The sequence below is a fragment of the Saccopteryx bilineata genome, chromosome 7 (genome assembly GCF_036850765.1).
Source record: "Saccopteryx bilineata isolate mSacBil1 chromosome 7, mSacBil1_pri_phased_curated, whole genome shotgun sequence".
NCBI lineage: Eukaryota > Metazoa > Chordata > Mammalia > Chiroptera > Emballonuridae > Saccopteryx > Saccopteryx bilineata.
Window position 1 is genome coordinate 40,337,355 of NC_089496.1, and position 14,634 is coordinate 40,351,988.

General features: G+C 43.0%; 1 protein-coding gene across 2 annotated transcripts in view; it reads left to right on the forward strand.

Annotated features, from left to right (window-relative positions):
• Positions 1-506: 506 nt before the first annotated feature.
• Positions 507-14,634, forward strand: part of SP4 (Sp4 transcription factor) — an 80,997-nt gene continuing 66,869 nt past the window's right edge. Inside the window, exons 1-3 of one of the 2 annotated variants that reach the window (XM_066238550.1) lie at positions 507-1,224; positions 1,673-1,782; positions 2,282-3,836. In XM_066238550.1, coding sequence (XP_066094647.1) covers positions 1,218-1,224; positions 1,673-1,782; positions 2,282-3,836 — 1,672 coding nt within the window. In that variant the 5' untranslated portion in view covers positions 507-1,217. The remainder of the gene's footprint in view (positions 1,225-1,672; positions 1,783-2,281; positions 3,837-14,634) is intronic. The other variant, XM_066238551.1, reaches the window with a different exon arrangement.

The window sequence follows — 14,634 nt, forward strand, 5'->3', positions numbered from 1 at the left end:
CTTTTCCAAGAAGCCGGGTTCATTCAAACCCGGAGGACAGCAAACCCCGCCTCCCCATGCTGCCGCCCGCTCAATCGCCGAGCGCTCCGGGTGTGAGCTCGCCCCGCGGGGAGCGGCTTGCAGCCGAGGAGGCGGTGGCAGAGGTGGTTTGGGCAGTCCCGCGCGGCGGATAGGCCCAGGCAAACAACACCCATTCCCCCTCCTCCTCGCTTAGTTCAACTCCCACTCGGCCCCGGCCACGCCCTGCCGCCACCGCCCCCTCGGGCAGCTTTCCGCTTGGCAGCGCGGTCTCGGTCGGGGGCGGGAGGGAAGGCGGTGCCAGGCTAGAACCGCAGCGGCCGCAGGAAACTACAAGGACCGACAGCCTTTGCGGCCCCGCCCCGCTGCCTTTCTCCCACCACTCAGCGTGCGTCACCAGGGGCTCAGCCAATAGGGGCTAAGCCAGGGAAAAAGGGCGCCCGGGTCCGGATGCGCCTCAGGAAAGGCATGCTCCCTGCGTGGGGGCAGTGGCCGGCTCGCTCGGCGCACCGAGCCGTCGGTGGCCGCCGCGCGCCCTCATCTGCCCCTCTCGCTGCCCGTAAGCGATAGCCCCGTTTTTTCCTTTAGTGGCAATTCCGAGGGATGCCGGAGCGGGTTTTTGAGGGGAGGGCGCCGGGGAATGAGGAGGGGGGCGGGATATCCTGAGACGACAAGTTTGGCTGTATGGAGAGCCTACCAGCAGCGCGTCTGAGCTAGAACGCCGAGAGAAGGAGCACCAGAGGAGCCACGAGAGGAAGAGAAAAGCTGCAGAGAGAAGAACCCCGAGAAAAGGGGTGGGGAGGAGGCGGCCCCAGCGCCCCGGCCCCCGGCAGGTCGGCGGCCAATCCGCTGGGGGAAGGGGTGGAGAGTCGGCGGCTCCGGCGGAGAGAGGCCGAGGGGGGTGGGGAGTCGGCCGGGCTCGCACCGCCCTGGCCCCGCCCCTGGCCCGCGCCGCCGCCCGCGCCGCGCGCCGCCGCTGTCAATCAAGGGCGAGTCAGCCGGGCTCGGGCGGAGAGAGGAGCTGCTACGCCACAGCCCAGCGGCGGCCATTCGCGGAAAAAGAGGCAGAGCCTGTGCCAGCTACAGCCTCCTCCGAGCACCGCGGGCGGGCGGGACCGGCCTCTCCGCCCGCCTCGCCCCCACCCCCACCCACCTCTATCCCAGTGTCTCCGTCTGAGGGTTTGTCCTGTTAATGCGGGATGAGCGGTACGTATTCTCCACCCCCCTCGGTCTCCTTCACCGCCTCCCGCCCTCCCTCCTTCTCCAGACCCTGCTCGGTCTCCCCCCTCCCCCGGGGCCGCGGAGATGCTGGAAGGGGAGGAGGAGAGGGCGGGAGGGAACCAGGGGGAGGGAAGGAGGGTTGTGTTTTGTCTTAATGTCTGAGAGAGAACAACCTCCTTTTGGGTGTTGCTCTCGAGCCGATGGGTCGGGTTTCAAACCACGTTTTGTGATATCCCCCTCCTCCCTTCCCTCCTTCTCCCCCACCCCCTGCCGGTGTGCGTGGATCGCGGGTTTATGGAGATTAATGTGCCGGGGGGAGGGAGAGGAGAGGAGAAGAGGAAGACGAATAATAATAATCCTAATAACCTGTTGTCGTGTGTGTGTGTGTGTGTGTGTGTGTGTGTGTGTGTGTGTATGGGGGGGTTTGTTGCAGATCAGAAGAAGGAGGAGGAGGAGGAGACGGCGGCGGCGATGGCTACAGAAGGAGGGAAAACCTCTGAGCCAGAGAATAACAATAAAAAACCCAAAACCTCAGGCTCCCAGGTAAAAGGAAACATAAGAATAATTCATTATGAACATAAGGGGGAAAAGGGAGTTATGCCCTTTAAATGCCCAGAAGTGAAGAACAGAATAAAAATGTTGATTCACTCAAAGCATCTTTCTGAGAGTGAGGAAGTTAAATTGTAAATTTATAAAGATTTCATGTGTTTGAGAGTAACGTTGGTTAAAACTACACCAGAAACTGAGACTATATGAAACGGGTGTGTATTTTTTCCTTAAGGGCATTTTGAGTTTCGGAAAATAACACATTATAAAAGTTTGTTAGAAATTTCCTTTTATTTAAACTTGATATTACAGGATTAGCTTCCTTATTCCTATATCTTAACTGTTTTTGTTAATACTTCTTTTCGATTTCTGCTACTTTCTGAGTAAGTTCTGAAATGTAGAGCTGTCAAAATAAATAAGCCCCTCCCAACTACTGGCCTCTACTAAACCCGCCCACTTTTTTCCCTCCCTCTCCTTTGCCATCCGTGTTGGGTAGGACTCTCAGCCTTCTCCTCTGGCTTTACTGGCAGCTACTTGCAGCAAGATAGGGACTCCTGGTGAAAATCAAGCAACTGGACAACAACAGATTATTATAGATCCAAGCCAAGGATTGGTGCAACTTCAAAATCAACCACAACAGCTAGAACTGGTAACAACACAACTTGCTGGAAACGCTTGGCAACTTGTTGCCTCCACTCCTCCTGCTTCAAAAGAAAATAACGTTTCTCAATCAGCTTCTAGTTCATCAAGTTCTTCCAGCAGTAATAACGGGAGTGCATCTCCTACCAAAACTAAATCAGGTAATTCTTCCACCCCCGGTCAGTTTCAAGTCATACAGGTACAAAATCCGAGTGGTAGTGTCCAGTACCAAGTGATTCCACAACTTCAGACGGTGGAAGGTCAGCAAATGCAAATCAATCCAACCAGTAGTTCGTCTCTACAGGACTTGCAGGGTCAAATTCAGCTTATATCTGCAGGTAATAATCAAGCTATCCTCACGGCTGCTAACAGGACAGCTTCTGGGAATATTCTTGCTCAAAACCTGGCAAATCAGACGGTTCCAGTCCAAATTAGACCCGGTGTTTCAATACCACTGCAATTACAGACCCTTCCTGGTACGCAGGCTCAAGTGGTAACAACCCTGCCAATTAACATCGGAGGAGTGACTTTAGCTTTGCCAGTGATAAACAACGTGGCTGCAGGAGGGGGCACTGGACAGGTTGGCCAGCCGGCTGCAACTACTGAAAGTGGGACCTCTAATGGGAGTCAGTTAGTTTCCACACCCACAACCACTACTGCTGCTGCCAGCACTATGCCAGAATCTCCCTCCTCCTCCACCGCCTGCACAACCACCACTTCAGCATCCCTGACCAGCAGTGACACGTTAGTGAGCTCAGCAGATTCCGGCCAGTACGCAAGCACATCGGCCAGTAATTCGGAACGCACGGTTGAAGAATCTCAAGCACCTGCTACTACTGAGTCTGAAGCCCAGAGCTCCAGTCAGCTTCAGTCGAATGGAATACAGAATGCACAGGATCAGTCCAACTCTCTTCAGCAGGTACAAATTGTAGGCCAGCCTATCCTACAACAGATCCAGATCCAACAGCCTCAGCAGCAGATTCTCCAGGCCATTCCACCACAGTCATTTCAACTACAGTCAGGGCAGACCATTCAGACCATCCAGCAACAGCCGTTGCAGAATGTTCAACTTCAAGCAGTAAATCCGACTCAGGTGCTTATCAGGGCTCCAACTTTAACACCTTCAGGGCAAATCAGTTGGCAAACTGTACAGGTTCAGAATATTCAGAGTCTTTCCAATTTGCAAGTTCAGAACGCTGGTTTATCCCAACAATTAACCATCACCCCAGTGTCTTCAAGTGGTGGCACGACCCTTGCTCAGATTGCTCCTGTGGCTGTTGCTGGCGCCCCAATAACTTTGAATACTGCCCAGCTTGCATCAGTGCCTAACCTTCAGACTGTGAGTGTTGCCAACCTGGGTGCTGCAGGCGTTCAAGTGCAAGGAGTTCCGGTTACAATCACTAGTGTTGCAGGTAAGTTACCGCAATTTTTTTCTCTTGAAGGATCTTTTATACATTTTTAAAATAACCATCAGTTATTGCTTTTCTTTGCTAATGCTTAGATTCGACGTAGACCTCTGAAGTAAACATAATCTTAAGGAATGAAAAATACATACATACTAATGCTATACTCTCCCAGCTCTGTAATCCTCAGTGAGACCTGTTCACATTTGTACATTTTATTTAGGTTGCGTGTGTTAAATTTGTTAGATAGTTTAATAAAATTCTTCCTTGGAGCAAAACTTGCTGTTTAGAATCATAACAGTTTTCTGTAACTTAGAGATCATATTAATATTTGAGTACACTTAAACGCTTCTGAAAGAACGCTAGTCAAAATGACGTTTATATCTTCCTTAAGGGAAAGTAGGTTTAAATATGAATTAGTATACTGTTCTGAGCCTGAAGTTTTTATTTTACTTTGTAACAAGGCTTACTTTTTCTTAAGTTGGAAGTTCCTTCTCATGCTTCAGCATCTTATCCATGCGTTTGCGTTTTATTCTACAGCATTGTTTTAAACTAGATATTGATCCAGTTGTGAGAAACAATTTTACAAGTTGTTTAACTTTTATTTACTTTTTTGCTAAAACCAGAACTTGCTCAGGCTTTTGAGTTAGTAGTCTTTACTTACAAAGTTATATTTTAAGTATATCTTATATAGTAGTTCTGTTATTTATAGTTGTCTTTAATGTGAAGTTGGTGGAAAGAAATTAAAATCGAAGGTAGTAAAATGTCATTATTTAGAATTAATTGCGGTCAGGTCATTTTAAAACCAGTTATAAGCAGTTATTATGCATATAAATTATACTTCTTAAGTATTTGGAAAACTAGTCTTACTCTTTCTGGACCAGTCCTATTTTACCTACTACCTTTGGTTTTCTAGTAATTAAACACTTTTCATTGGTTCTGATTTGGTGAAAACCTGGTTGTCAATTTTAGTGCCTTTGATACTTTTAGAACTCTTTTTGTAAATATTTGGGTTTTGATAATCTGAAATGAATAAGCATAGCACTTTTGAGTGACCTTTCTTGAAACAAGTTTCAGAAAAATTATATTAGGGTTTTTTTTTATAGTTAATACCTAAAGGGGATGTATACATTTAAAATTGGAAATTGCTGGATTGAGTTCTCTGATTAGGGGAACAGAGACTACATGTTTTATTTAGCTACCATTACCTCTAAACCAGAGCTATCCAGTAGAATTTCCTGTGATGATGGAAATGTCCTGTATCTGTTTTATTCAATATGTTGACCACTAGCCACGAGTGGCTATTGAGCACTTAAAACGTGACTGGTGCAGCTGAGGAACTGAATTTTAAATTTTATTAACTTTTAATTTAAATAACCACATATGGCTAATGGCTCCTGTGTTGACAACAGAATAATCTAGCCAAGGAGTGTGGTGTTTTTTTCCCCTAAAACAATTACTGCACAATTATATAAGTGCTTCTCTTGATTGCAGGCCTTAGCTTGCTTTGTTCCTACTCTTTTTCTGAATATTGACAACAGATATTTCAGAAAAATATGTTTTTGGTGGATTGAATGATAGCATTGTCAGAGCAAAAAATTATTTCACTTATATTTTGTCTTGTCTATTAAGCATTAGTGAATTACTAAGAGACTCGACTAATTTATAATTTACCTTAGATATAGTCAATTTTGTGCTCTTTTATCAATTACAACTCAGAGTTTTTCCCTTGCCAAATGTTGGGGTAAGCAGTGTTAACTGAGAGTGTGATGGTGACTGCCTGAGATTCACTTGAGTGGTACATTATTATAAATGCAGGATCCAGCTTCTGGCACTGTCATTTTGGGGGGATGTGGTCAAGGGATTTGCTTTTCAAGCAAACTTTCCAGATGATTGTAGATCTCAGTGAAATTTGAGAACCAAGGGTCTAGTCTTCAGCAGTGAACCAAATGGCCAAGTGTGGAAGCAGGTGAGTGTTGAGTGAATTCCTATGTACCTCAGAGAATGAAATGTGACGGCAACTACAACTCATAGTTCTACTCCACAGACATCTATGGACTGGCTGCCCGCAGAGCACTTCCAGTAGTTGTGTTTTGTCTGTCATTTTGGGGGATAGTTTGTTTATTTAAAGAGTTTACATGATGTGTGTGTGGGGGGGGACTTAAATGTATAAGGAGATAAGAATTTTTCATGGTTGGATTTTTTTTCTCCTGAAATCAAAGATCTTAAATTTTGTTGATGTTGAGGAGTCTATGTCCTAGATATGCTCATTCATTTTAAGATCATAGCCATGTTACAAAGACCAGAAATGTACCCTGATTTCTGCAGGTCATTGCAGTTAATCTGGGCCTAGTTGTTCACAGATTTACCTTACTACTTAGCATAGTAGGGCTAGACAAATGTTTACTGAATCCAAGTCTAGAAAATGATGGAGAAGATACCAGTGTGGGATTGGGAGCAATGCCCTGGAATAGTTTTACTGGAGCATTCTGATTTCGTTCATTTCTTTTGGCTTTGAGTATTAAAGACATTAAGAGTGGGACACAGGGCACTTGACTGTCTCTGGGAGGGGGATGGGCAATAAGTGCCTGCATTTTCCTTTCATAAGTGAGCCCTGGATGTTCAGACCTTTTACTTTGTGTCCCCAGTCACGTTTTAGTACTTTTTGATTATATCATGTCCCCCTTCCTTTCCCCCCACCCTAGGAAAATGGTATTATTTAATTTTGTTTATTTTATGGCGGGAAAATTTGATCTAAATGCTCACCTATTAGCAGGACTGGAAAAAATTTATTAGTAGTAAGCTTTTTTTTTTTTTTTGTATTTTTCTGAAGTGAGAAGCCGAGACACAGACTTCTGCATGCCCACTAGGGGCGATGCTCTGCCCATCTGGGGCATTGCTCTGTTGCGGCTGGAGCCATTCTAGTGCCTGAGACGGTGTCCATGGAGTCATCCTCAGTGCCCGGGCCAACTTTGCTCCAGTGGAACCTTGGCTGCAGGAGGGGAAGAGAGAGATAGGGAGAAAGGAGAGGGGTAGGGGTGGAGAAGCAGATGGGTGCTTTTCCCGCGTGCCCTGGCTGGGAATCAAACCCAGCACTTCCCATACTCCAGGCTGACGCTCTACCACTGAACCAACCGGCCAGGGCTAGTAGTAAGCTTTCACAAAATGTAATGGCTAGCTCAAGTACAGGGGACTAAAGTTTTCCACTGCCCATCCTCATGGTACTCTTCAGGAAGTAGGGGAAGTGTCTGGATGATATGGGCAGAAAAAGGGAAAAAATTGTACAAGGTAAACTGGAGAAAACTGGTTCATGGAGCTGGAGAGCTTCATACTTGATTTTATGAAATGACACTGTTAATGACAGCCTAGAGGGATCCTCTTTCCTTGATAATTTATTCAGCCTAATGTGTTGCTATGGTTTGGTCTCAGCTTGAAATCCTGAGTTCCAGGCTGAGCGTCTAGCATTTAATTAGATAGACTTGTAGCAGGAACTAAATACGTGTACCCTCTATATAGTTTGTTTCTTTGTTGGGATTTTGAGTTTGGCTTTGATGAAAGGAAAAGCAGAAATCCCGTTTTAAGTTAAGAGCTAAAGTAACAACCAAGTACTGTTGGTTTACGAACATCCATGTGTTTAACTGAGTGAAATGGAAGATGTTTTGCTGTGGTACCCAAAGATCCCTAGGTAAAGCAAACTTCAGGAGTTAGATCTCCTTAAAGAATCTAGAGTAGCCCTGGCCAGCTAGCATGATTGGTTGATACATCATCCTGATGCGCAAAGATTGCAGGTTTAATCCCAGCTCAGGGCATATACAGGGACTGATGTTTCTGTCTTTCTCTAAAAACATCAGACAGAACTGATGTTTCTGTCTTTCTCTAAAATAAATTAAAAAAAAAAAGGATTTAGAATATGCAGGAACCATTAATATTTAAATCTGTAATTAACTTGTTATTGGCCTGTATTTGATTTAATTTTGGCCCTAATCATTACATAGAGTAGCAGATCCCGTTCCTGCTTGATGGATGGATATTTAACAATCTTAATGACAGTTAACATTTTTATGCTAATTTTCACAGGAAGTTCATACTTGAGGATAAGATGTTATTAGGCCTTCAAGCACTTGACTTTCTTACCTTCCTTTACTTTTTTGGGGATTTAAAATTTGAAACCTGTGGATGTAGCAGAACCAGGAGTAGGAGGGCCAGTTTTCATTCACTGCTGAAAATGGGGGCCAAAGAAAATAATCAACATTTATATTTAATTTCAAAACCTAACAATCTAGTAGAATCAACCTCTTACTACATCATTTTTCCAGAGCTATGAAAAGTAGAACATTGACTTAAGTTTAATGCAAGTATGGTTTTCTTTTGCTACATATATTCTATTACTTTGGATTTCCCTAGGAGGCCTCTTAATAGAGCATGTGCACATATGTAAACAAACACACACACATTTACATCTGCACATACATCTGTTTGTGTACATAGACATGTACTCCTTTGTCTAGTTGTTATTTCCTTTCCGAGAAGTCAGGTCTACTCATTTAATCTTACTTCTCTAAAATAGATTTGCTCAGTGTAGATTAGCATTCATTATGAGGAATTTATACTGTACAAGTGATGTAGGTTCTGAACTGCCAAGTTGGTTTTACCCATTAGATGACCTTTAAATTTGTTGATGATGCCAAAACAGTATTGTTGCCTATTTTTAAGCTTCTCATAGAAGATGAAAAGGTACTCAGTGTAGAGCTGCATTAATTATTTAGAAGGGCATCTCTGATTGGGATTTCAGGTTAGAGAAGCAATGGAAAATAGTTTTAATCATCTGTTTTCCAAACCCAAGTGAGGGAATATGTAGTATAACAAGTACTACTTAAAGGAATATTGAAGCAGGTGGAAGAGCAAGTTGAAGAGAAAAAAGGAAAGGAAGCTTGATAAAGAAGGAAGATGGGGAGAACTTGCTATACATGTGTTTTGTAGAAATGACCTGTACAAAATTATAAATTTATTTTGAAAGAATCTTCAAGATTATTGCTCACTAGTTGTAGCATTTTGGTATTGCTACTAAAGTCTCTAAAGGAATGTTGTATTTTACTGTTACAAGCGAAAGCAGAAATATGGCTGAGAGATTCTGCAGAACTAAGTGAAGTGCTGTAGGGATGACATAGTAAGGGTTGATAGTAGAAGGGGAACCTGGCCTGATACCAGATCATATGTTTATGTGGGCTCTTCTGTAATCTTCCGATCGAGGTATGACATGTGATTGAATGTTTGTAATGCTTGTATTTTGCTACCTAATGAATAAGCAGATTGTGGCAAAGGTAACCTGCTGAACCACAAATTGGCTTTATGAGTATGCTTGTGAGATAACGGCTTAATGAAAGATAATTGACTGTTTCTTTCCCTCCCTCATTCCTTAGTGGTATTTTAGAAATGAGGAAACTGAAGCCCAGAAAGTTTGAATAACTTCATGGTGTACTTCCTGGCAAAGTGAGGGCTGGAAACTTGACTTATTCTCCAGTTGTCTTTCTGCTTATAGCTTTGTTATCCAAATCTTTTGTTAGTAAATGAGGAAATGTATCTGGGTTTAGTGTAGGAACCAGAGGGGGAGAGTATCCAACTTTAGTCTATCCTCTTCCTAATAGACTGCCTGTTTATTTTCACTGGGTATTCAATTCAGCCTTAGTATGTTGAATATGATATTGATGAAGTCTCGATGTTAATCGAATTTAATGGTGGAACCTAAGTGATACTATTCTTTCTTGAAAACAAATTCAGAATTAAAGAGATTAGTAAACTTACACGTGTAGGGAGGCAAATTCTCAGACATTTGAGATATTTGTATCTTTTCCCAAACTATAGGTAGAAATGGTTAAAAAAAATTAGAAGAAGAAGAAAAATATTTGTTTACCTAGTATGTGTTAAATTCTGGGCTGGATATTTATATTAATTTATTAAAACTCACAATACTTTTGTAAGATTGGTATTATTGGGTCCATTTTACAGGCAGCCTCACTGAGCTCTAACTTCTGTAAGCAAATCTGCCCCTGCACTACGTGGTTAGAGCCATTCTCCAAATTCACGTCGTTCCGAGGCTTTTGTTTGTGTGACGTAAGGTAAAAGGCTCAGTCCACAAATAAAGGCTGTTTTTCACCCTTTGTGTCTGATGCATACTGAAACCCTTTAAAGGGTGAGCAGTTTTGAAAATCAAAGTTCTGACTGTGCTGTTAAGGTTTCTTCTAGTCCTAACATGGTGTGGCACTGACAGACAAGTATGACCAAATGTAATTGAAAAGAAATGGTGACCAGAAACTGGTGTGGCTGCATGGAGACTTCGATGTTAAACTCAGAGTTACATGCAGTAATGTAGAAGATGGGGGGATGCTTAGGATTAAGCATGAAAATAGAAAGCAGCTTGATATTTTAAGAAGAATGTCAGGAAAGCAGAAAGCCCTGATAAAGCCAGGCTTTTAAAATTATTTTAAACAACTTGTTAAGGTTTTACATCAAAGCAAGAGACTCATTGCTTGAGCAAAACGGTGTAAAAAGGAGAAGATAGAGGAAAGGCATAGTGTCTCCATTCTGCTTGTTAACCAGTGAGGAAAATGCACTTCTGCCTGAAATGACTAAGAGCTGTCACTCAGAGATACTTGCTCAAGCTAAGTGAGGAGGTAGAGGATGTTGAGTTGCTTTTTGTGTATCAGGATGATCCGGATGAATGCTATCCTAAGGGTCAGAGGAACTTACAGATTTAGTGTCAGGCCAGTATCAGTAACTTAAAAATTATGCATTGTGGAAAAATTTAGCACAAATAAGCACTTCACTTTATAAAAAAATTCTAAACTGCAGACAAACTAGTTTGATAACCATCCTTAAAGTCTTTTGAATGAATTGAGTGGTTGGTCTTGGAGTATTTTTTAAAAATTCAGGGATCATTGGGTTCACCAAGAAACTGTGTTTATCTATTTCTTTAGGGTTTCCAGATGAGTATACAAAGGAAATAACATCAGTCCAATGTATCTTGATTTCAGTATTGATAATCATGGTTTTTGTAAAGGCTCATACTTGGTTGCTTAATTATATGAAAAATGTTGATTGTCCACCTCAGTGGAGGCCTCTGGTATTGTAGTGTAGGATTCTGTCTCGATACAGTCCTGTTTAGCAGTTTCAAACATCGGATTGAAGGATGCTGTATTTACAGAATTTGAAGGTGAGACAAAGCTGGGAGATACTGCTAATAATTAGGGCAGGCAATAAGTAGAATTGAGGTTTTGAATGATCCCAACAGGCTAGAATGCTGGGCCAGAATTAGCAAGGTAAATGCAACAGATAAGATCCTCTATTGACAGGGTGGGGTGGGGCACTGCATACCTACGAGATGAAAAACCTGGCTTGACAGTAGGGCTTGTGAGGATGACTTGGGATTTATTTTACTTAATGGGAACTAAGACTAGAGTTAAGCTCTGGTTTTCGCTTGTCAGACCATTTCTGCAATATTGTGTACAGTACTAGGTGGCACATTTTAAATAGAACATTGACAAACTGTCATATCAAGTATTCTCAGAAGGAAGAGTGTGGAGAACATTTCATAGGGGCAGTAGTCGAAGAGCGGCTATTTATTTATTTATTTATTTATTTTCCGAAGTTAGATGTGGGGAGGCAGTCAGACAGATTCCCGCATGCGCCCCACTGGGATCCACTGGCATGCACCCCAGGGGGGCAATGCTCTGCCCATCTGAGGCATTGCTCCATTGCAGTAGGAAGCATTCTAGCGCCTGAGGCGGAGGCCATGGAGCCATCCCTAGTGCCCAGGCCAACTTTGCTCCAGTGGAGCCTTGGCTGCGGGAGAGGAAGAGAGAGACAGAGGAAGAAGAGGGGGAAGGGTGGAGAAGCAGATGGGCTCTTCAGTGTGCCCTGACCAAGAATCGAACCTGGGACTTCCATATGCCGTGCCTTCGCTCTACCACTGAGCCAACCGGCCAGGGCTGTTTTTATTGTTCAAACAAAATGAGAAATTATGAAAGTTGTCTTCAGATATATGAAGGGCTAGGCTTTTTGTAATTGAAATTCTTCTGTTTGACCTTGGGGGAAAAATGGAGTATGTATTTGAGTATACACATGGACTAGAGCTGTACAATAATAGAATGGTTTGGTTCACGAAGTAGTGATCTTCCTACCATCAGAGGCGAGAGCTCTGTCCGACAGAGACTCTATGGAATTTTTTATACTGTATGGAAAATTTCATTAGGTGGAGTATGGGTCTTCATCTAATTCTAGAATTTGAGGTTCTGTGAATATTTGAGAACATGGTCTTGTTCTGGGTAATTCTAGCATGTGGTGAGAGTGCTTTATAAGTTTTAGTTAAATTTAATGATTGCTTAAGTATTTAGGGATTTTTTTTTTTTTTTTTTAACAGAGGCAGAGATAGACAGGGACAGACAGACAGGAACGGAGAGAGATGAGAAGCATCAACCATCAGTTTCTCGTTGCGTTGCGACTTCTTAGTTGTTCATTGATTGCTTTCTCACATGTGCCTTGACCGTGGCCTTCAGCAGACCGAGTAACCCCCTGCTGGAGCCAGCGACCTTGGGTCCAAGCTGGTAAGCTCTTTGCTCAAGCCAGATGAGCCCGCGCTCAAGCCAGATGAGCCCGCGCTCAAGCTGGCGACCTCGGGGTCTCGAACCTGGGTCCTTCCGCATCCCAGTCTGACGCTCTATCCACTGCACCACCACCTGGTCAGGCTAGGGAATTTTTTTTAAGGGAGGATCACATTTACCATTTTTCTTATTACGAAGACAGTATAATTAAGATAAATTCTAATAATAAATGCAGTACTTTAATTCACGTATTAATAGATTTTTTTTGGCTTTCATTATACTGTTAGATGCTATTTTTCTGAGTCATTAGCACTTTTATTTGTTGACTACCCAAGCATTAGTTGTTGGTTTTTGTGTGTGTGTGTGTGTGTGTGACAGACACAAAGACAGAGACAGATAGGGACAGACAGACCAGAAGGGGAAGAGATGAGAAGCATCAGTTCTTCATTGTGGCACCCTAGTTGTTCATTGATTGCTTTCTCATATGTGTCTTGATTGGGAGGCTACAGCCAACTGAGTGACCCCTTGCTCAAGCCAGTGACCTTGGATCCAAGCTGGTGAGCCTTGCTCAAACCAGATGAGCCCACACTCAAGCCTGCGACCTCGGGGTTTCGAACCTGGTCCTCTGTGTCCGAGTCCAGTGCCCTATCCATCCACTGTGCCACCTCCTGGTCAGGCCAAAGCATTAGTATTTTAAACATGTACTTCGGTGTTCAACATTGAATTTGTAGTTAGGATATTTTATATCAGTAACTCTTTATAGTCATATTTCTGATATTGTCATTTTAGTATGAACAATATTATTACTTTTTTTGAGTGGAATTGGAGAGCAGTTGGAAAATCTAGGATTTTAAACTATGGGAAGCACTCACAGCTTCAGATTTATTAATTGACCCCATGGAGTAAGCAAATCCAGTAAGCCTGTCTTTTTGGCTCAGACTATCTAGCTTTTGGTGTTTTAAAAACAATATTTGAGACCTGAGACGCTTGCATAGAAAAAGTGATAATTCCGATATATGAAGATTCGCCTTTCCTTGTGTATGATAAAGTTAGGTGCAGGAACTGTCGGTGTTTGATTGGAGGTGTGGTGCTGTGATTGGAGTGGGTTTATTATTACAGCAGATGTGTGTATGCAGAGGTTTCTTAGAGCACAGGGATTTTCTATTTTGTGTTGGTCAGTCAGTGGTGGCCACAAGAAGAGAGCAGAGCAAAAATGTTTCATATCACTGATTCTGGAGAAACAGTCACTGTGTGCCCGGAGGGGTCACATGCAAGAAAGGGAGCATCAAGGGGGCGACTCAGCCAAAAAGGTGGGGAGCAGAGATGAGAGCAAAGGCCCATGGTTCAGTGCCTTTATGGGGAGGTCAGGGTGGAGTACACAAGAAAGGGTGTGAGGGGTTTCACTGAAACGTGTAAATGTCAGTAGGTCCCAGTCAGGGAGAGCTGGGAAGGGACACTCGGCACTGTACACACTTGACACACTGGAGCACCTGATTCCTGGCCGGGGTGTTCACAGCCTGCTTGTGGGGATGTTGAGGGAGTTGGGAAAAATGATGTTAAAATCAAATTTATAATACAGAACTAAGTATTACAACTCTTGCATTTTTTGCCTGGGTGCTACTCCCATTTAGCTGTTCTGTCCTGGGCAAACATGGTATAATTGGAGCTTGATTCCTTTTTTTATTTGTAAATTAGTGGTATTGATTCCTTCTTTATTTACCTCATAGAGTTGCAAAGATCAAATGAGATAATATGTATAAAAAGCCTTTATTATTAAAAAGAAAACTATATATGGAAGTTGGTAACTTGGTAAAAATCTCTATGTAGCGACACCCACTAGAACAATGTGAAATATGAAATAGTGAAGTGGGAGAATGAGTAGTTTTCAATACAGATATTAGCTTGAGCTAAGCAAGAGAGTTAAAGTACAAGCAAGGCTATGGGAGAGTGTGTACAGGTGGAAAAGAAGCAGTGTGGTAAGCACTAAGGGTCTGCTGTGTGCTCAGTCTGTGAGGCTCTGAATGTACTATCTTAAAGGAATGCTTCTGTTGGGGGAAATAAGGCTTCCACGTGTGAAACAATTATATGGCAGCTGCAATTGCGTATGAGAGTTTTCAGTTAAGTACTAGGTTTCGAGGTATGGAAAATGAATAGGCAAGCTCAAAGAGGAGTGAGATCAGTGGGTTGGAGTAAATAAGGAAGAAAGGCTT